Source organism: Diospyros lotus, chromosome 5 (genome assembly GCF_014633365.1).
Source record: "Diospyros lotus cultivar Yz01 chromosome 5, ASM1463336v1, whole genome shotgun sequence".
NCBI lineage: Eukaryota > Viridiplantae > Streptophyta > Magnoliopsida > Ericales > Ebenaceae > Diospyros > Diospyros lotus.
Window position 1 is genome coordinate 31,813,205 of NC_068342.1, and position 22,906 is coordinate 31,836,110.

At 40.0% G+C, this 22,906-nt stretch overlaps 1 protein-coding gene across 1 annotated transcript; it reads right to left on the bottom strand.

Annotated features, from left to right (window-relative positions):
- Window positions 1-19,798: 19,798 nt before the first annotated feature.
- On the bottom strand, window positions 19,799-21,304 carry LOC127801210 (signal recognition particle 43 kDa protein, chloroplastic). Its single transcript, XM_052336117.1, has one exon. It carries the CDS (start codon window positions 21,137-21,139, stop codon window positions 19,976-19,978), a length of 1,164 nt encoding a protein of 387 aa, XP_052192077.1. The 5' UTR covers window positions 21,140-21,304; the 3' UTR covers window positions 19,799-19,975.
- Between the last annotated feature and the right edge of the window lie 1,602 nt (window positions 21,305-22,906).

The window sequence follows — 22,906 nt, forward strand, 5'->3', positions numbered from 1 at the left end:
CCCATTACACTGTATCTTCTCAACCTTCTGAACGAGCTCAAGCTCGCACCCTTTCAACTGACCCCCGAACTCGTATGCCCAACTCACTTTCTTAACCCTCTTATTTCTTAGGTATGGGCTTTCTCCCCCATCTCTGAAACTTATCAAATTCATTTTTTCCCTTAAGAATGCCAAGGACGGGCTATACTACTTGGCAGCTCATCCCTCTGAATATAAAGCCATCCTTTTCCTAGGGCAGGGTAAAGGGGAAATCCAACATGGGCGATTACAAGTCCACTTTGTTCTTTGTTTCCTACCCCTCGCTTTTGTCACTCAAAAACTTCAATTTCGCACTGACCCTGGGTAAGGGCATTTTAGCTCGCATAGGTTCTTTTGACTTTATATATGTGTTCTGATGTCTTCATTTTGTTGTGCAGATTTCGGAAGCGAAAGGCCAAGTTTATTTGTTGAAGAAACCAAAATCCTTGACAACCTTGTTGCTGCAAAAGCGGGTTCGGAAGATCTCGAGCTGACGGGCGAACTGCTTAGGGACTACCAGCTCGCCCCTCCCCTTGAGGCTGAGATCGTAGCTGGAGAGCACATTGTGGTTCAAAGCTCGAAGCCTGTTCCTTCCGCTTTTGAGCTTACCGAAACCAGTAGTAGGGGGAAAGAAGATCAAGCCCCAGATATGGTGAACCTCAACCTCACGATGCTGAAGAGATCCAGGGCCAGATTGGGTGCCACCTTGTCGGCGATTCTAAGCTCAAGCTCGTGGGGTGGGAGGTCGAAATAATAACAATCAAGGTCATGACCTCATCAACAGTAGCATCAACAACAACAATAGTAACAAAAGCATCACCAACACCAACAAGAACAACAGCCACAACAAAACCAACAGTGGCCCCAACAACAACAACAACAATAATGATCCCAACAACAACAACAACAAGAGCAACAAGCTATTATTCCTCATAACCAGGGGTCAAGAGGAGCTCGTGAAAAAGAGGTTGCAAGGAAGGCTCAGAACACCCCCGTTGCGGGCTCAAAAAGAAGACTTGAGCAGCAGCAACAACGGGAGGACGACAGGGGAAAGAGGGCTAGAGTCCCCGAAAAGAAGGTAGCCTCAGAGGACATGTCGGGAGGGACCTATTTCACCGCCTTCCTGGACTGCCTTCCCACACTCTTGGGTGTGGGTGCCAAGCCCCTGGATCATGAAGGGATGAAGTGGCTGACCCTTTATGATTTCATGGCTCGGCATAGCTTCGTGGTAAGTTTTGCTTTCATTTTTTTTCGAGCTAATTCTTTTTGTTTTACAACTCTCCCTTGCTACAATGAAGTTCAAAGGGCAACACCAAGACTTCAAGACTCAGCTCGACGCGGTGAACACGTCCCTTTAGGGCCAAATAAAGAAGCTCGAGGAGGATAAGAAGACTCAACTTGCCGAGCTCCTTGTTGCTCAAAAGGAGGCCAAGGGTTCCGAGATGCGGCTGAGGGAGGCACATCAAAGAAATAAAGATCTCGACGAGGAGCTTCGCCAAGCAAAGAACATGTGGGAGTCCACCAACTCTAGGCTCATCGGTGAGCTAAATAAGGCTAAGGAGGAGTTGTAGAGGGCTCAGCACAAGCTGAAGTTGGCTGAGGTGGAGCTACTCAAGGCTAAGGATGGGAAGAAGCAGGCCGTGGATCGAGCTGACAAGTGCGAGCAGATGGAGAACGTGACCATCGATGAGCTTAAGGTGGGTGTGGAATCTCGAATAGCTCAAGCGCGTAAGAAAGCCGTGTCTGACACCTGCTCGGGGTTCCTTTACACCCTGTGGCTGAACCATCCTATGATGGACTTCTCCTTCTTTGGTGAAGAAGCCATCAAGGAGGTGAAACAATATGTGGCTGAAAACGCTGAGAACGCCGAGGCTTCCACCCCGCTAGATTTATCTGAGGTCACCTCGCCAGCTGCTCGCGCTGAGGCCTAGCCAATTGAAGCTGCTAAGGTCCAGCTCACTGAAGCTGTTGAGGCCCTACCAATGGAGGCTGCCGAGGTCCAGCCCGCTGTAGTTGCTGCTCGTCCTAGCTAGGCCCCTTTTTGCTTTTTTTTTTTTTACTTACTTTGTAACGGATGTATTTCATCAATGAAATCCAAAATTTTTTGAACTTGCATTTCTTGCTTTAATTTTGCAACGAACTCAAGCCAATCAGTCTCAAAGTTTAAAAAAGACTTTAATAGGAACCAATCTTCATAATATAACTTGAGCCGATCTTCATAACTTGACTTTAACACGAGCTCCAAGAAATTCCTGCATATCAGGATAAACTCGAAGGTATAACTTGGAAGAAGTCTTCAGGAATATAACTTGAGAACGATAAGTCTAGATAGATCCAAAGAATTCTCAGCTCGCAGATTAGCAAGCTTAAAATAAGTCATCGACAATAGATGTAATAACCATCAATGCGTATCAAATAAGGTGTGATCTTCCATACTTTAGGCAAATTAAGACAACCCTTAGATAACACGTCTTTAACAAGATCATATTGAAAACCTTGTCGAGATGTATGTCCAGGTAGATCATCTTATGATCTCAGTTAATATGCCACGGCTGAACAACTCGTGATCGATGAGCATAATAATTGACAATCAAGATGCGTGTCTGGTAAGTCGCAAATAGCCATACTTAGGCACATTAAGGGAAACCTCAGCTAACACCCCCCAACGAAATATCATATAAGTAATAATGAAAAGCTTGCCAAGATATATGTCCAGGCGGATCATAAGCTGACCCCAGCTAACATACCATGGTTTTTCACGAGTTTGGTTAGTCAAGAAGGAACACCCAGGTAGGTCGCAGACTATGACTTAAGTTAAGATGAAAGGACCCTAGCTAGTGAATCTTTGACTTGTATAATGGAAGTGGTTACTCAGTAGATGTCAAACCACGATATTAAGTCAAGAGGAATGGGTCTCATCTCGCAACTTTAAAGATATCTAATCGAATATCAATAAAAATAATTTAGTCAAGAGGAAACACTTAGGTAGGTCGCAGACCATGGCTTGGGCCAAGATGAAAGGACCCTAGCTAGTGAACCCTGACTCGAAATCATTTAATGGAAGTGGTTGTTCAGTAGATTCCAAACCATGACATCAAGTCAAGAGGAATGGTTCTCAGCTCGCAAACCACGACCTGAGGGGGTACCAAGATGCATGCTCAGTTAAGCCACGAGCCATAGCACGGTGACTAAGTTGAATGAGCCCCAGCTTGCAAATCGTGGCCTATCTACCCCTCATTTTTGAGATATTCAATCGAATAAAAACAAAGTGTAATGCATAAAGATTCGTAAATTCATAAGAATTTAGAGCATAGGTAAGAACAATTACATTCATTGGAAGTAAGGACGTAGGTGTTCTACATTCCAAGCTCGTGGGAGAATAGCTTCATCCATATTTTCCAGATGATATGCTCTGTTACCCAAATCTTCCTTGATGATAAAAGGGCCTTCCCAGTTAGGGCCTAGTGTGCCATTGCCATCACTTGCCATGCTAGCTCTTGGGAGTATCAGGCGTAATACTAGGTCTCTGACATTGTAACGTCGAATCCGGACCTTTCTGTTGTAGTACTGAGCCACCTTTTGTTGATAAACGACGACCCTCATGCGAGCTGTATCTCTCACTTCCTTAAGTAGGTCTAGGTTTGTCGCCAACAACTCCTCGTTGTCATTTGGATTGAAAGGGGCCCTCCGGTGGCTGGTCACCTCGTTCTCTGCTGGGATCATGGCCTCAGACCCAAATGCCATCGAGAATGGGGTTTCCCCTGTGCTGCTTCGAGCTGTTATTTAATAAGCCCAGAGCACTGTTTGCAGTTCGTCTACCCAAGCCCCCTTTCTAGCCTCAAGCTTTGTCTTTAGAATCTGCTTGATTATTTTGTTGACAGCCTCGACCTGTCCATTGGCTTGGGGGTGGTCCATGGTCGTGAAACTTTTTTGGATCCCCAGTGATTCGCAAAATTGGATGAATTACTTGCTGGTGAATTGGGTTCCATTATCCGTCACCATTTGTCGTGGAACTCCGAACCTACAAATGATGCTATTCCATGTAAATATTTGTACCTTTGAATTGGTGATCTGGATGAGCTCCTTTGCGTCTTCCCATTTGGTGAAGTAGTCAACTGTCACTATGGCATACTTGCACCATTCGCAGGCTGTTGGAAGCGGCTTGATTAGATCCATGCCCCAAATAGCAAAAGGCCATGGGCTGCTCATCTACTATAAGTAGTGTAACGCCCCACTTTTCAATTACACAGTGAAGCAATAAGATATTCATTATATACTAATAATGACCTCGGGCGTTATTGGAAATCCTTTATCAACGGAAGCAAGGATTGAACCTGAGTATGCTAAATAGCTAGGATTTCCACAAGTTTAAATAAAAGTCCATCACGCACCCACATATCAAAAGTTATAGCAACTTCACAATTACATCCTTAAGTATCTTGACTACTATTTACATTACAATATTGGGGTTACACGGGTACACAAACAAATCCATCTCTAAATCAGCCAAGTGCCACCTCTCAATCCTTGCTCGTGCTGGAACCTAGAGCCTGAAACACTTGATACTTCCGACAAAGCTAGGACGATGAATGCCCCAGGGGTAAGAAACACCCAAGTTAGATAATGATATCTAAGTGAGTGGTAAGAAAGAAAGAAACAGTGCATGCAAGAGCAATATGCAGTTATGCCAGGAAACAAGCAGAATTAAGTATAAACCTTCCAAGACCATATCAAAATAAAACCTCCCCGAGTCACCATCATCCCTTCCAGCACTTGTGTCAAACCTCACAGCCTCACCTCCAGGCTAAGCCCCACCTCTAGGCATGTGGTCGTGGTCCAATCCCTCAGCCCCACCTCTAGGCACGGGATTACGAGCCACCACTATGCCTGTCGGCACTTGTGTGAAACATCTCAGCCCCACCTGTAGGCACAGGATCGTGGTCCAACCCCTCAGCCTCACCTCTAGGCACGGCCCCACCTCTGGGCATGGGATTACTACCCCAATCCTTGTGATGTTCCCAACAAGCAGCCAACAAGTTCCTGATCCACCAATAGCAACCATCACCAAACAACATGTTGAAGACAAAGCAGAAGGAATATGTACAAACTAAGGAATATCAAGTAGGCACGGCCTCACCTGTAGGCACGGTGCACAAACCAAGGAAAATATAATATGCAATCCACAAGCTACGAGCAGAGTAGTCATGTTTAATCCCATCGACGAACCACAACAACAAACTCCGTGAGCAAGCAAAATAGGAAAGAAATGCTCGAAAATAGGGAAACATGAGATGTAAGCATCAAGCCGTCCACAAGTTGAAACCAAGAGTGATCAATAGGAATCAAGGAGTATGCATAAGAACCACTCACAAATGAAACCAAGAATGAACTAGAGGAAGCATGCATGAGAACCACTCACCTTGGTCGTTTTCCCTTCGATAGCACGATTTACAGCCTGGTTTCTTGCACTAGGGGCTGTTTCTGCAGAAATCATGGATTTGAGTAAACCAAACCTTGAATATTTTATACAGGGTTCTAGGTAATTAAAATAGGAGAACAACGGTGAAAATTTTAGGCTAAACGGAGGTCGGATGCGCCCTCACGGGCCCCCGGAAGGGTGGCCACGCGCTACCCCTTCTCTATTTTGCAACCCAAAATTAAAACGGCCATAACTCCTTCATTTTAACTCCGATTTGACTTCTGTTTAAACCTACGAACTCCCATTTCAGTGTACTACGACCCTACGAAAAGAACAGTGACTTAAATTTTAGCTTTCTTTTCTGTTTTTGGTGATTTCCAATCCGGTCTCTCTTTCCTTCCTTCTTTGCTTTTTCTTTTCTTTTTCTTGCACTTGCTTTCTTTCCTTTCTCCTTTGCTTCTCATGGCCCTTCCTCCCCTTTATATAGCCTTTAAATGCCCAAATTCTCAAGATTTTACTTGGCCACCAAGTTGCTCATTTTCCACCCAAGTAATCATCACAACTTTGAAATTTTGCAATCTTCTCAAGCAAGCCTTCATTTCTTCCAATCCTAAGCTTCCAAGTACACCTTCACGTGGCCTTCAAGATAAGCTCCATCTTCTCCTTCCTTTGCAAGCCAATTCAAGTCTTACAAGTTGAGTCTCTCAAGTCAAGTCTCCCAAGTTAAGACTTTTAATCATTATAACCAATCTTCCTATTTAAGCTTCTCCTTTCTTCCAATCTCATTTCTCCATTTTCCCTTTACGTGACCCTTTATTCAACCCATCTTATCCTTATCTTTTAGCAAGCCAATAACATGCTTCCAACTCCATTTACTTTTGAATTAAGAAATAAAGGTAATCATGGTTTAAGACTTTTGTGCACAAATCATCCAATAACACTTTACCACCTCAAGGCTTCTTCAATAAGCCTTCATTATGTCAATTAGTCTTCCAATGAAAGTTTACCAACTCAAAGCTTTCCTAACAAGCTTTTATCATGACATTCATTTGGAGATGTTATCCTTTACCAACTCAAGGCTTCTCAAACAAGCCTTTATCATGACAATTATTATCCTTTATTTTGCATTTAAGTCCTTAAAACCATTTCCATTTACACTTAAGCTTAAAACTTCCATTAAAACACTTTATTGCATCATTCAACCTTTACATTAGATTCTGGGGTATCATAGGTAGGCTGGCAAAGTTTGCGAGACTTTAGTGAATCTTTAGCACTTGTCACATTTCTTGACCAGATTTGTAGCATCTTGCTTTATTATAGGTCAGTAAAACCCTTACCAAAGTGCCTTTTGTGCCAATAAAAGTGCTCCAGCATGATTACTGCAATAGCCCGTGTCAATTTCTTCCAGCACAGTTTGACAGTCAGTGCTATCAATGCATCTCAGAAGTGGGGCTAAAAACCCTCTCTTATATAATCTATCGTCGTAGATGTAGTATCGAGCTACTCGAGCTCGTAGCCTTCGTGCCTCCAACTTATCTTCCGGAAGCTTCCTGTTTTGGAGGTAATCTAGAATGGGATTCATCCATGAGCCTTAGGGCACGTCAATCGTCAGCATTTCATCTTACTGATTTGTGCTCGGGGTAGCCAAGAACTCTATTGGTATGGCCCCCAAGAATTTCGCATCTTTGGTAGTTGCTAGGTAGGCCAGTACATCAACATAAGAGTTTTGTGATCAGGGAATTTGGCGTATCTCATACTTCTCGAAGGCCGCCAGGAGCTCACGTACTTTTTGCAAGTATGCTGCCATTTTGTATTCCTGGCTTGATAGTCTCCTCGTATCAGATTAACAATCAGCTGAGAGTCGCTAAAAATTACTAGGGATTTAGCTCGCACCTCATTTTCCAAGCGAAGTCCTACTACCAGTGCCTCATACTTAGCTTCATTATTGGTGGTTGGGAAGTCGAATCTCAAAGCATAGAGGATTCTATGGCCTTTGGGGCTTATTCACATGACCCCATCTCTAGCCCTCTTTTCACTTGATGATCCGTCCACATATAGCTCCTAGGAAGGTCCTTCCGAGCTTTCTGGTTCCTCTTCAGCTGGTCTAGTGAATTCAACGATGAAGTTTGCCAATGCTTGCCCCTTTATCGCTGTCCTCGATTTGTACTCTATATCAAACTGGGCGAGCTCGATGGCCCACTTTAGTAAGCGATCTGAGGTGTCTGGCTTTTGCAAGATTTGCCTCATTGGGTACTTGGGCAAGACTCAAATCTGATGAGCTTGAAAATAAGGTCATAGTTTCCTTGATGCCATTACCAGGCAGTAGGCGAGCTTTTCCATCGGTGTGTACCTTGTCTCCTCATCGATCAGGCTCTTGCTGACATAATACACGGAGTGCTGCACCCCTTCATCCTCTCGAACAAGAGCCGCACTGAGAACGTGTTGAGACACCCTCAAGTATAGGGTCAACTTTTCTCCATCTTTAGGCTTGGGAAGGAGCGAAGCTCGTCCCATATACTCCTTCAACTATTGGAATGCGGACTCACATTCTTTTATCCACTCGAAATCTCATGCCTTTTTCAGTAGCTCGAAGAATGGGGCACATTTATCAGTTGCCTTATAAATGAATCGACTTAGGGCCGCGACTTGATCGTTGAGGCTTTGCGTATCTTTTTTTCGTATGGGCGACCTCATATCGAGCAAAGCTCTTATTTTCTCTGGATTTACCTCAATGCCTCTACTATTTACCATAAATCTCATAAATTTTTCAAAGGCTACCCCAAAGGCGCATTTGAGCGAATTAAGCTTCATCTGATAGCTCTTGTGGACCTTAAACATCTCCTCCAAATCAGAAACATGATTGGTTGCCCGTTTTGACTTTACCAGCATCTCATCAATGTAGACATCCATGGTTTTGTCGATTAGTGCTTCAAACATCATATTCACCAGCCTTTGATAGATCACACCAGCATTCTTCAACCCGAAGGGCATCACCTTATAATAATAAAGCCCCCAGTCAGTAATAAATTAGGTGTGTTCTTTGTCGTTGGGGTTCATAGGAATCTGGTTGTAGCCCAAATAAGCATCCATGAAGCTGAGGAGTTGATGACTAGCTGTAGCATTCACGAGCTGATCGATTCTTGGGAAAGGAAAGCTATTCTTAGGGAAATCCTTGTTCAGGTTGGTGAAGTCGATATAGGTCTTTTACTTCCCATTTTTCTTCTTTACCATGATTGGGTTAGCTACCCAGACCAGGTAGTGGGCCTCTCTAATGAACTCATTTGTCAAGAGCTTGTCCACTTTTTCTTTAAGAGCGGCATAGCGCTCAAGAGTCATTAGCCTCCTCTTCTGACGCACTGGCTGGTAGCTGGGATCTACATTAAGCCTGTGCGACATCACTTCTGGGGCTATTCCTACCATATCCTCATGATTCCATGCAAACATATCGAGGTTAGTTTTAAGGAAATTGGTGAGTTGGGACTTTACCTCGGGGGGGGGGGGGGGGGGCAGATTCCTCCCCAGCTTGAGGCATCTTTCCTCATCCATCTCGTTGACTAGAATGTCTTCGAGCTCTTCCACCACCTCGCGGGGGTCCAAATCATAGCTAACACCCTTTTGGCTGGCAGGTCGCTGGTTGCTTCTTGCAATGAAATTCACTTTCTTCCCTTTAGCCCCCATTTTTAGGGCATCTTTATAGTAGTACCTTGCAAGGTGTTGCTCACCTCGTACGCACCATACTCCATTGGGGGTCAGGAACTTGACTATTAGTGACCTAGTCGAGGTGACTAGATCTAGGTCATTCATTACCAGCCTCCCGAGCACGTTGTTGTACGCTGAAGGGCAGTCTACAATAAGGAATTCCATAAATGTGGTGGCCTGGCGATCTACATCTCCAACAATAAAAGGGAGACTAATCTACCCAGTAGGGACCACCGCATCACTTGTGAACCCATAGAGTGGCTCCAAGGATGAGCTCAATTGCTCTGGTCCTAGTCTCATTTGATCAAAGCAAGCTCTGTATATTACATTCACCAAGCTGGCTATGTCCACCATTATCTTTCGCACTTTGGCATTGTCGATCCGGGCCTGTATAATGAGGGCGTCATTGTGTGGCAAATGGACATCTTCGGCCTCTTCTTCCGAGAAAATGATCTTCTTTATCATCCCCCTAGCTCGCTTTGCGGGTGTGAGCTACTCGTTTGACCCTGTCAACAAGACGTAGTTGGCTTCATGCACGTACCTGTCGTGGGACTTGTGGGAAGTTCCAGGGAGATGAGGTCTACCATGAATTGTGTAGATTGTTCAAATTACCGGCGAGCATTCATCATTGGGGGGAGGCAGTTGCTGTGCTAGTTGTTGGGTCGACTGATTGGTCGGTCGCACCACATAGTCCCTCAGCCAACCTCTTCTGATAAGGTCCTCAATGGCATCCCTTAGAGCATAGCATTCGAAGGTGTTATGGCTTGCCTCGTTATGATATGCACATAATTTTTCCTTGTTTCTGAATTTGTTGGGAGTCCTTATCAAGTTGGGCTTCTCGAACTCCTCCCTGTTTCTCTCCATGGCAAAGATCCTCTCTTGGGGATCAGACAGGGCATAGTAGCTGTCAAAGCAACCTAATCGCAGAGGTCACCCTTCTCTCTCGGCCTTGCGAGCTCGCTTGGAGACCTGGTTGTTCGAGCATTCTCCCCGAGCTTCCCTTCCATTGTCTCTGTTATTTATTTTCTTATTCTGGTTGGAGCCCCCAGCCTTTTCTTTTGGTCCGGTGGGCTTCTTCAAGCCAAAAAGTCTTCCCACCTAATCTCCTTGGCAGCTCGTTCTTAGAATTCCCCCAAGTCTTTAGCAGGGGTCCTACAAATGCTCTCATAGAGCTTCCCATCTTTTGGGAGGCATGCAGATATCGTAGTTAGAACGCTTTCATCGAATGGATCTTCGATATTGCTCACCTCGCGCCTAACCTAGTTATATAGTCTTTCAAAGACTTGTTTGTCCTCTGGAACATTGTGGTGAGTGACACAGAGGGGCGAGCTGCCTTCTCAGCGCCCTGTATTGATTGAGAAATCTTCGTTGGCACTCCTCCTAACTGTTGATACTGCAAGGCAGTAGGCCCCTGAACTAAGCTCGGGGAATATCACCCAAGGTCGCTGGGAAGACACGATATTTGACCAGCGAGCTAATTATTTGCAAATCCATCTAGACATTGAATGTGTCTAGGTGGTCATAGGGGTCACTGTCCTTGTTGTACTGTGGCATACTCGGGACTTTGAAGCTACGGTGGAGAGGTTCGAGCTCAACTTCTCTAGTGAATGGCGTTCTGTCCCCATGGCTATTATTTTGGCCACGGACCCCCTATTACGCCTCCAATTGTCAGACTATTTGACACAACTCCTCAACGGTAGAGTCCAGGATCGCAGATCGCTGGGCTTGCGATATTTTGCTTCTTTCCTATTTCGAAGAATGATGATTTGGAGGTGAATAATTATCTCCGATATCCTCTTACTCAGTAGGGGTCTCTCTTCCTGCAGATGTGAGTCCTACGGGGTGAAGGGATTTATGGTGGTCTCTGGATAGCCTGCGCCTGAGCTTGGGCGAGGACCCTGATCGCGTTAGCGAGCTGCATGACTGTGTTCTCTAATGCTTCCTAGTGTTGTTTCCAGGCTTAGATCATTTCCACCCTAGTGGTCTGAGCGACGGGTTAGACCGGAGCCCTTGGGGGCATACCGATGGTGACTCCAACTGGCGGTGGAAAAGAGGCACCCGCTGCAAAAGCAAGGGGTCCTCCAGCTAATGGAACGTCCTACGGTTGATAGAGATGATTTTCTGGGAAATCAGCCATCGCATCAGAGCTTTGCGTGTTCCTTCCTCTTGCCATGGCTAATCGATCAGAGCGGCCCCTTCCTCTAGTGTCAAAATATCGACATTTAGAATTATCCGACCGGGATTCGTAGGCCTGCAATGAGTAAATAAGCCCAAAATGCAAGGATGAAGGACTAAGTAGGAGCAAGGATAAGGGAATTTTATGTGGTTTGGCCAGAATGATGTCTACTCCATGACTGTTCTCTGGGTATTCCGGCAGAGTAACAGTATAGTATTATCGGTGTTCTCTCCCCTTTACAATGGTGTTTCAACCCCTATTTATAGTGAATGATGTTTACAATTGCATAAAATACAAAAGTGTAGAGATGATATCATAGGGGACAAGATGTCCTTATCATCTCCATAAAATTGGGAGCGGGGTTCCGTATTACAAGGGATCTGATTTGCATCAGATAAAGTAGGTGGGTCCCTGCCTCCAGTTATTTAGGAACAGTGTTGTAATGCGAGCTGAATAATTTGACCGGCGAGTTGAATTGTTGGCCAATGAGCTAGAAGTATTGTGGGCAGCTCGTTGGGTATATCGCTGAGAGCTGGCTGGAAGCCTTGCTGGGAGCTTGCTTGGTACAGCGATTTGAGCTCGAATTTCAGCGATATACGAGCTTGCCTAATGAGCTTAGCTGGGCTTACTAGGCTTTTGGCTATTGGGCCAGCCTATTAAACTGAGTCTAGCTCATAAGAAGTGGTGCGAAAAATATGTATAACAATTTGTTTAATAGATTAAAAGTTATTTGAATCTGAAGTTGGACAAAACATATAATGGGTTGATCGTATTTTGAACTTAAATAAAACCCAAATGATATGAAAGAGAGTGATTTGAGATTTCTAAGACAAATTTCCAATTAGTGATGACAAAGTTACAGGAAATTAAGAATGGCAACACAAATTTGTAAAACAGACTAGAAAATTCACAAACCTCCATCTCAAATCTTCCGAGTCTCTGCAATTCTTGTTAGAAAAAATAATTAGGAGAATGCTTAAAAAATTTGGATTTGAGCAACTATAGCAATATGAATCACAAACAATAATAGAAAACTCAAACAATTGAACTAAGAATCATAGAAGAATTAAGATAGAGGCAGGCCATAGATAGATAGTCCTTAAGAGTGTTTTCTTCCCCTCAGAGATAATATCTCAGTACAAAAGGTTCAATAAGTCTTTTTTTTAAAGATATAATGGCTTCCTCTACTTAATTGTGTATTCAACATAAAAAGGCTATACAAACAACCTTAACTTTTCTCTTTCATCAAGAAAAAGAGGAGAATAAGAAGTCAAACAAAAGATGTTAGACAACATTTTCTTGTATCGCACTACACACCTAAGAAAAAAAAGATGGATAATATGAATGTTGAAAATTTTGTGTTTAAAGTACAATGTATTGAAAAACTTTGAGAAAAAGAAAAAGCACAGGAGATGAGAAGATTTTAAAGTGGTTTGGCTATCCCCAACCTATGCTCGCTAATTTAGCTCCTAGCTAGAGATATTCAAATCTGCTAAATCATTGAACTGCAAACCATAGCTTAATACAACCGCTAGATATCTCATTAACACTTCCAGCTAGAAAACTTCTTACTAAGAAGAATGATAAATACAAAACTACACACAAGAATTTCAACACGAGATCTTGTTATAACAAGGTTGAAATATAGAGAGTCATTCTCTACTTGAGTCAATTGAACTCAAATTCACTCGAATGGACAAATCTCTCAGTCGATAACTTTATAAATTACAAAGAATCATTCTCTATCATATCTAATTCACTTGACTAGATAGAACTATACACTTGATTAGATGGATAGCACTACTTGAACACTTGATAGCCTTCCATCGATTTTTAGATATGTTATGGAGAGAATACTCTATTGACTAAATTTTGGTATTCAATTTTTCATGTTATCACTAATCATACCAATCCTAGTAGTTGATTTGATAACGAGATGCAGAACCCTGCTCTTTATTTTGTTTTAGGTATTTGATTGGCGCTTAATCTACTTGATTATTCAAGCCTAAATATGTTCTACTCGATACCTAACAAGAGATCACTCGAGTGGTAGAATAGATAAAATTTTAATCTTACTTATTTCATTCAGTTGAATGCCAGTTGATCTCCTACTCAAGTAGTTATGAATTTAAGATTCACTCGAATCATGCATAAGGGCTCAAACACTTATCCATCCAAGCACTAACATATGATTACTCAAGTGTTGTTTGTGAAAGATGGTCAAAACTATCTTTCCAATTACATTTACTTGCAAACTTTATAAAGCTCTACTAGAGTCGAAATGTAAGATATTCAAAAAAATTTCTTAATGATAATAAGTTGAGTACAACACTTGTTACTAAATTAGAAGATTTTATTTTCTTAAAAAAACATTCTACTTGGCTCATTCATGAATTCACAGCATATAAAAAAATGTAGGAACTTGAACATCATGATATTTCATTCGTATTTATCAAAACAAGAATACACATAAGTTGAATGGCTTACCTTTCATTCGATTGAAATAGAATATATTTAATCACTTAAATGCATCATACACATATGAATAGTGCGTATTTATACCTTAAGAAATCACAACAGCTTGATCAATTGTTGCTGAATTCAATAAGTTCTAAATTCTTTCAAATACATGAATGATTTTGCTTGACGAGCAACAAACATTCAACTTTATAAGTTCTTCGAGAGTTCCCTCTTGAAATTCAGGACTTTGAGAACTTTAGGTATTTGTAATATTAAAAATCAAATAAACAATCTAGGATTTATGGATTAATCCACAAATATCAAGACTATAAATATGTGAGACAAATTGTTTCTCAAGAAATGCTGCCACATATTTTGGACACTTAAAATACCATGAGCTCCACATGATAGTCATGCATTATGGATATTTAGAATATTCCTTAAAATCCTAAAACAACCTTTAAATAGGTAAAGCAAGTGTTAGCTTTTAAATCTTTGTGCATTTTATCCTTTTTGATTTATGACAAAAAGGGGGAGAATTTTGGGTATTTCATGATAAGTTTTGTCATCCCAAAAAATGGAGAGATTGTTGTTTTGCCTTTGATAATGTTTTGATGATAAAAAACTTTACATTCTTGGCATTTAAAAATATTCATTTTGAAATGAATTTTGGGTACTTGGTTGAAATGAAATGTGTTAAGAAGTGTCAAAATATTTTCTGGGCAAGAAAACTCATTTTGTAGCCAAAGTTGCCCAAAACCATGTTTTAAAATCTAATGCCAAGGAGTTAAGCATTTTTGAAAAGGAGTCAACCATTTTTCCAAGCATGTCAATCGTTTTATGCATGCCCTCGGCTAAGCTCAGTCGCTATTGCATCATTTTCAATTAATCGTTTTTAGCCTTCTTGTCGACCGCCTCTTTTGTTTTTGATATAACCGGTCGATCGTTCTTTAGAGCCTATGGACTGTTTTGGTTGCAGGTTTCTCTAATATTTATAGTTTTGTAGGCTCCAATGACTAGATAACGATCGATTCCTCTTCAAACTTTGGAGAAGCCTATAAATACAATTCAATGAAGCTCTAGAGAAGACTAGTGAGCTAGAATAAATTCATTTGAGCTAACATTTGTATTTTTACTTTTCTATTCTACTTTTGCTTTCATTTTTATCTCAGAAGGCTTTGATTATCATTTGTATCATTTGTTCAAGCCTTTGTATTTATATTTGAGAGATCATTGTAATTGAGAAATTTATCTCTTAGATCTTCTTTTCTTGTAAAATTAATTACATTTACCTAGCAAGGTTGCTAGAGGGCCAACCTAGGCAACCAGCTTCAAAAGGTTGTTGCCTAAGCCAAACTAATATACTTAGGATCTCCTTTCTAGAAGATCAATGTGGGATTCGACAAGCTACAGTAACACACGTCCCATCCCCTCTCGGGATGTGCAGTGTCCTTACTACATGACCCCCACCACCGCCGGACCAACGAGTTAACTCTAATACCATACTATCACAGCCTAGGCAATCACCTTCAAAAGGTTGCACTAATATACCCAAGATCTCTTCCCTAACAGACTAATGTGGGATTCAATATGCTATAATAATTCACGCCCCATCCGCCTCTCGGGATGTGCAATGTCCCCACTGCACGACCCCTACCACCACCAGATTAGCGGGTCAGCTCTGATACCATATTGTCACAACTTGGGCTGCTTACCCTAAACTAATATACCTAGGATCTCCCCCCTAGCAAACTGATGTGGGATTCGGCATGCTACAATAGGTCTGCGGGGGGGAGATCCTGGGTATATTAGTTTAAGCTAGGCAAAAAACTTTTGAAGGTGGTTGCCTAGGCTGTGACACCTACTTTGATAGTAAAAGATTGTATATCCTAGTCTTAGACTAAAGAGTCTACTTAGGATCAAGTAGAAGATTTTAGTGAATTAGTTTAAAATCCTTAGTGGGAAGTTAAGGTAGTAGATTAGGCTGAGTTTAGTTGAACCATTCTAAAATCCTTGTGTCTCTAACATTCATTTTGATTGTGCTTTTATTTACAATTCATTATTATTATTTTTTTTCAAAACCTTCTAAAAAGTTTTAATTTCTCGATCACCCAAGAGGGGGGGTGAATTGAGTATTTAAAAAATTGCTAGAAATTTAAATTTTTTTGCTTGAAATGAGGTTTTAGTGTAATATAACAACAAATGAAAAATGGTAAATGCAAGGTTTGAAAAATATAAAGGAAGAATGAAAAATGACACGAGATTTATAATGGTTTGACTCAACTAGTCTACTCTACCATTTTAGCTTCCTACTAAGAATTTCTAAATCCATTAAAACATTGTACTTTACCAAGTAGGTTCTCTAACATAACTCGCTAGAAAATACAAACCTCTTACCAAAACCCAATAAGCCTTTAGCTTACAAGCTAAGCAATAATAAGTTACAATGAAGAGTGAATCTAAGAGATAACTCTCTTAGTTACAATGATCTTTCAAATGAAAATACAAAGGCTAAAACAAATATTACAAATGATATTTATAGCCTTTCGAGATAAAAAAAAATGAAAGCACAAGCACTTGTAAGAAGATGAATAACTTTTGTAAGCTTAATTCAATTCATTTTCATCCATTCGCCTTTTGCAATGCTTCATTGGCCTGTATTTATAGGCTTCCATGAGTAATGAATAAAAACTAGCCATTAATAGTCGTTGGAGCTTGAAAAAACTAGCTATTACAAGATGTTAGTGAAGAAATGGTCAATAGTTTTATCAAACTGGTCGACAGTTTTCTTCGACAAAATTAAAGTACATAATAGCTTTGGGCAAATGGTCAACAGATTTAATCAACAAGTCAAATTTTTAAGAAAAAAATTGACACTATATAGTTAATGTAGACAGATTTTTGAACTTTCATGAGAATAACAGAGAGTAAAAATTACTCGGTCGACATTCGACAATTCACAAGAACGATCGACAGTTTTTGCTTATCTCATTCAATTAAGACTAAAAAAGATTGACTATTTTCTAAAACGGTCAAGAATTTATAAAAACTATCAGAAGTTTGTAAAAAATTTCAACAGTTTTGAAAAATTGTCAGCAGTTTGAAAAAAACTATCAACGATTTTGAACTATAAAATGTTCATTTAACCTTTGGCATTGTTTGAGCTGTATTTATAGGCTTCTATGAGTAATGAAGAAAAACTAGCTGTTAATAGTTATTAGAGCCTGTAAAAACTAGCCGTTACAAGATATTAGTGATGAAATGGTCGACAGTTTTACCAAATCAGTCGATAGTTTTCTTTAGCAAAATTGAAGTGCATAATGGCTTTGGGCAAATGGTCAACTCTTTTATAAAAGAGGCCGACTTCTTTGACAAATGGTTGACAAATTAAAGCAACAAGTTGACTTTTTAAGAAAAAGTAGATACTATATAGTCAATATTGATAGATTTTGAACTTTTGTGAAAAGAATAGAGAGTGAAAAATTGCTTGGTCGACAATTCACAAGAACAGTCTACAGTTTTTGCATATCTCATTCAATTAAGACTAGAAATAGTTTACTCTTTTCTAAAACGATCGACAATTTGTAAAAATTGTCAAAAATTTGTAAAAAAATGTCAACAATTTTGAAAAACTGTCAATAGTTTGTAAAAAATTGTCAAACAATTTTGAACTACAAAATATTCATTTAACCTTTGGCATTGTTTGGATTTTTCATTTCTTATTTCCAAAGATAAAATATATCTCATTTGACTTTAAAATGAATTATCTTTGAGATTCTAATATTGTCATTCAAGTTGAAAATTCATACAAAGAGATATTTTAATTTTTTATTTTCAAGTTCCAAAAATATAAAGTTTTTCATCATCAAAAGATTATCAAAGGAAAACAACAGCAAGCTCATTAACAAAAAAAAAAAATTATTTAACAAAATAAAGTTCTCAACCTTAGCAGATCAAAACAATAAAGTCTAACACATCATATATGAAAGCATTGATAGAGCACATAGATGAACCATGAATATCCTATATAAATATTCCTTGATCTTATAAATATCAAAGCAACCTTTAAAAAATATGATTACATTAAAGTTTTACATAGAACATTCATCATAAGAACAAATTTAACAACAAACTTAACAACACTTATATTCAACAAGGACAGTTATTTAAACAAAAGTTTCAAGTTCTTGGCATTATCAAAAGGTTTAATTACATCATCTATCTAGGTGTAGAGTTTAATTGCTGGATTATACTCTCTATTCATTTTCCAAAATAAGTCTAATAGATATACAAGGAATACATTCTAAAAAATGCAACATTCATTAAAAAAAAAACTGCCTAATCTGTATGTTCAAACTATATTTGTTTACATTCACCAACAAAATAGAGAGAGTATCTTCATGTAAGCTTATATGTCATCTTCAAATCAAAATATATTTCCAAAAAATGTGGCCTCAACCACCAAAAATTCACACCAACATTTGTATCATCATCACTGTCTTCTTCTCTTCCTCAATCCTTCTTGAAATAATAATAATAGTACTTTATATGAGATGAAATGCAACTTCGACATACCCATATGAAACTAATTATAATTTGTTTACCTCATTGTTAATAAGCAAGTGTGTAGAAATAAAATATCACAGTTAGGGACATACAATCAAAGTCATCCTCACCTAACAAGGACAAGAAAAGGATGAGAAAAAAATATAAAAAAAGCCCCCCAGGGTGCCGAGTAGTTTCCGCAAGGGTAGGAAAGCTTGGATCCCAGGTTCGAATTCTCTTGCGGCCGCTTGCCCAGGTATGCTGGATTTAACTCCCCTTCTTAGAATGGAGCATTAGGGGCACTCGTGATGGTGCGAAACTAAAAAAGAAAAAAAGAAAAAGAAAATGATGAAAAAGAAATGAGATGGTAGAAAAGGGCTAATGCTAGTTGATTTGGAGATTTCATATGATGGTAAGGGGCCATAAATTGCTAAACATGCAGTAAGTATTAACATTAAACATTAGTTTGTATTTATTATATAATTAGTACATTTAACAAGGCTTGAAACACCTTGTAACAATTTAGTCCCTTCCGTTGTTGCATGGGATGTGATGAATTGGTTAAAGTAATCTTAGGGAATCTTTTCGCTAATGTTGATGAGATGCTAACATATGCATGGATGACTCTTTAAGAATCAAGGGAGCGAATTAGAAAGTTCCTTTTATTAAGCACATTTGATAGGAAACATGTAATATATGTTTTAATAATCCCAATAGGTAGAGTACTTATATATACATATATATTTCAACTTTTAAACATATCCTCATTCATATATTATGTAATGTTTAATTAAGGGTCTGTCATGACTTCTTGCTTTCTTTATACTATTTTAATTTTAACTTCTTTTATTTCGACCCACTAGTCTCATAGGTGTATATATTTATCAAACAAAAGTATACAAAGGAGAGAAGCAATCAAGTAAGAAAAGATTGTAAAAATGTCTAATATTGGTAACAGGGTTTGCTTAATTACATCGAACACATACTTGTCTTAGCATAATTATGCTAGGGAGATTTTTTGTAACCTCACGGACTTTGCAGAGTGGTTTAGGTTGAGGGAGCTCATAAGGTTCAACACTAGGATTGAGATGTACATGTTGGACTACACTGAGTTTGGGAAGTGTTGCTCAGATAAATATTCAAGAAGGAAGTGAATTGGGTATTTCAAAAAATATTTAACTTTTACTCTTCTTTTTAATATGATCTTTTAACTTGAGATTAAGAAAATTTAATTCTAAATGAAGAATTATCTCGAAAGTATTACGAATAAGATCTCTTCTCTAGAGTAACCATTAAAACAATTCTCTAACTTTAAGCACCAAAGTGATGATCCCAACAAGTCCCAAGGAAATCTCACAAATATTTGTTTTATAGACCCAAAGAGTTGGGAGCTTCGTTGATGATCCATCGTTTTGGAACAAATATATTGGTAGTTAAATTTTTGCATCACTGGTCTATTTATTTTTCTTAAAACTCTAAAATAATGCATGAAACATCGTTTTCTTTCTATAAAGATAAAATATTTAAAACAACACAAAAATCAAATGGAATGGCCGTAAGCTACCAACAAGACTTCCAATATTTACGAACTTCCCAAAAATTAAAACAGACCCGTACCCGCTCTACAAAAGGATTCAATATGGGCCCAATAAGCAGAGCTACGAACCACCACCACCCGCGCTCAATCGGGCCTCCCCCGCATAGCCCATAGGATCATTCTTGGTGGGCCTCAGGCCCTCTTCAAACTCCTTGATCAAATCAGGATCAACGTTCTCTTCAGGCTCCCAAGTGCTTTCTTCTATATCCGCCCATCTGACGAGATATTCCTTTTTACCATCTTGCCCCTCCCTCGTCCCCAACACGCACTCGGCCGCAGCGTATTCCAGCCCTGCCTCGAAGTCGGCCACCAGGTCCTCCGCCACTAGCGCCGCCTTCACCCACTCGTTATCTCCGCCATCCTTCCACTTGATCAAATACTCTACTTTATCCCCTTTCCCTCTCCTCTCCATTATCTCCTCCACCTCGGCGTACTCGAATATTGCTTCTTCCAGAACGTTTATCACTTTCTCCAGTCCCAACCTCCTAGCGAATTGCATCGGATTCCCCTTTGGCGTCACCTTCAGAATCTCTCTCGCCAGATCCAGCGGCGTGCGCCCTCTATCGTCGGCGGCTTCCGGGTCGGCGCCGAACTCGATGAGCAACTCGGCGACCCCCGGCTTGACGTAGCCGGCGGCCATGTGAAGCGCCGTCAAGCCGCCGCTGTTCTCGCGGTGGTTGACGTCCGCGCCGGCTTCGGCCAGCAGCCGGACGCAGGGCTCGGAGCCGAGGCCAGCGACGAAGATGAGGGCGGTCCGGCCGTCCTCGTCCACGGCGTCGACGTCCCGGCCGTCGGCAGCGGAGACGAGATGCTTGAGGGCGGAGTCGTCGGCTTTCTTGGCGGCGGTCCACCAGGGGGTCTCGTACTCGGCCACGACGTCCTTGGCTATGTAGTCGGAAGGGACCCAGGTGGGGGCGTGGTCGTCCTTCCACTGGATCAGGTACTCCATGCCCTTGCCGGCCGGCAGCGCTCTGCTGCCGATGATCCTGTCGACTTCACCGTAGGATTCGTCTTCGTCGTAGTCTTCGTAGGTGACTTGTGCTTCTTGAAGTTGCGGTGGTTGTTGCGGATTGTCGACGGCGGAGACTCGGAGGGTAAATGGGTGGTGGGGGGAGTGTCGGAGAATGCGATGGGAGGAGGAGAGAGAAAGCGGGGCGGCGGAAGGGCGGAGGGTGGAGGAGATTTTGAGGCGGGAGAGAGATGGGTTAATGAATAGAGCTTCCATTTGAGAGAGAGAGACAGAGAGAGAGCTCTGCCTGTGTCTGCAAGTAATGGAGGAGGGATTGGGATTGGGATTTCAGTCCGGTGATAGTGTGGGTTTAGAGTGAGACAGTCAAATCCAAAAGGCTGATTCTTTGGGATAAGGAACACCATCCAATCTTTTCCTTCCTTTGTCCACTCTGGCAAATGCTCGTTCCCTCGCCTCCACCACAAAATTATAACACCAATGTAACTATAACAGTGCGTGCGTAATTTCTCCGGCTAGGAATTTTTGCCTATGATTTTGTACATTTAATTTAATATAGGGATTTTTATTTTTTCTGACCATGAATTTTATTTTCAAATACATTGTGTTGCATATACCTTATTTTTAATCGATGAAAATTATTTGAGCTTAAATATGAATTGTAATGAATACATTATCTAAAAAAAATGTATTTAAGACCCATAATAAAAACCTTTTTGATACTTTTATTTCAATGAGAATTAATTTCAAAGGTAATAAAAAGAATCTTTATCACATCTCAAAATCATCTTGGTTTAATTAATCAGTCAAGAAATACCCACATGTAATTGCAACCTAACTTAAGAAACTATTTTATTGTTGTTGTTAGGTTTGTGTAATAAAATGACACCACACACTTAAAGGATCGGTGAATTGAGCCTTTTAAAAAAATTGCTTATTTTGAAGAACTTTGAAAATAAATATCAATTTAAGTCAATACAACGCTAACTTATGAAATGAAATAAGAGATGTCAAGAAAGCAAAAGTGAAAGTGTACAAGAGAGACAAAATTTAGAGTCAGTCAACTCAACCTAACTTCTCGCTAGAGATTTTGAAATCTGTTATAAAACTTTTTTAAGTTGCAAACTACAACTGTTTACGTCAACTTGTTCCCAAGTTAGTTCTTCTACCACAATCAATTAGGAAGTATATGGTAAAATAAAGATAATGAGAGTAACCACTCTAAAAAACACACTACTTCCTAAGATAACAAGTTAATACAAGGCTTTGAAAAGAAAATACAATGAGAGAAATAGCCTTGATTGAAAATAAGAATGATGAAAGATGAAGTATAAGAACACTTGAAAATGTATAATATGAAACTTGAGCCCAATTGTCAATCTCTCACTTTTTAAGCTTGAAATCTTCTTCTATTTATAAACTTGTCATCTCTTCTTGAAATATAACCATTAAAGAAAAAAACCTAACAAGTATAAATTAAGTATAATTAGCCGTTGAAATTTCTACAATAAAAATGATCGACTGACTTTGTTAATCGATCGATAGATTTTTGAATTTTTTAACGACGTGGTTGATAGAATAGACAAACCAGTTAATAGTTTAAGAAAACTTTTGACTGAATTGTTTACAATAATTGTCGATAGAAAATAATCGAAAAGCTTATATAATAAACAGTGGACAGTTTGTAAAACCCAATTAACTATTTTAACTATAAAAACCTTTGTTAAGGAGATAACACAATAATTGATCAACAAGTAACGTCACTTAGTCGAAAGTTTTGTCATTTGACTTCAAAATGAGTGTTTAGTGTCCGCCTATTTCCATCCCGCAAGTGGACGGATTGTGACAAGTAATATAGTGATAAGTAATATAGTGATAAGTAAAGTGTCGTACCCACGAGAATTAACTTTTGACGTCTACCCTAACTAATGTAATCTTAACCTAACACACACATTAATAATGACTTCAACTATAATGAAAACTAATTTACTAATAAAAGATGCAACTAGAACAATTTCTTTGATT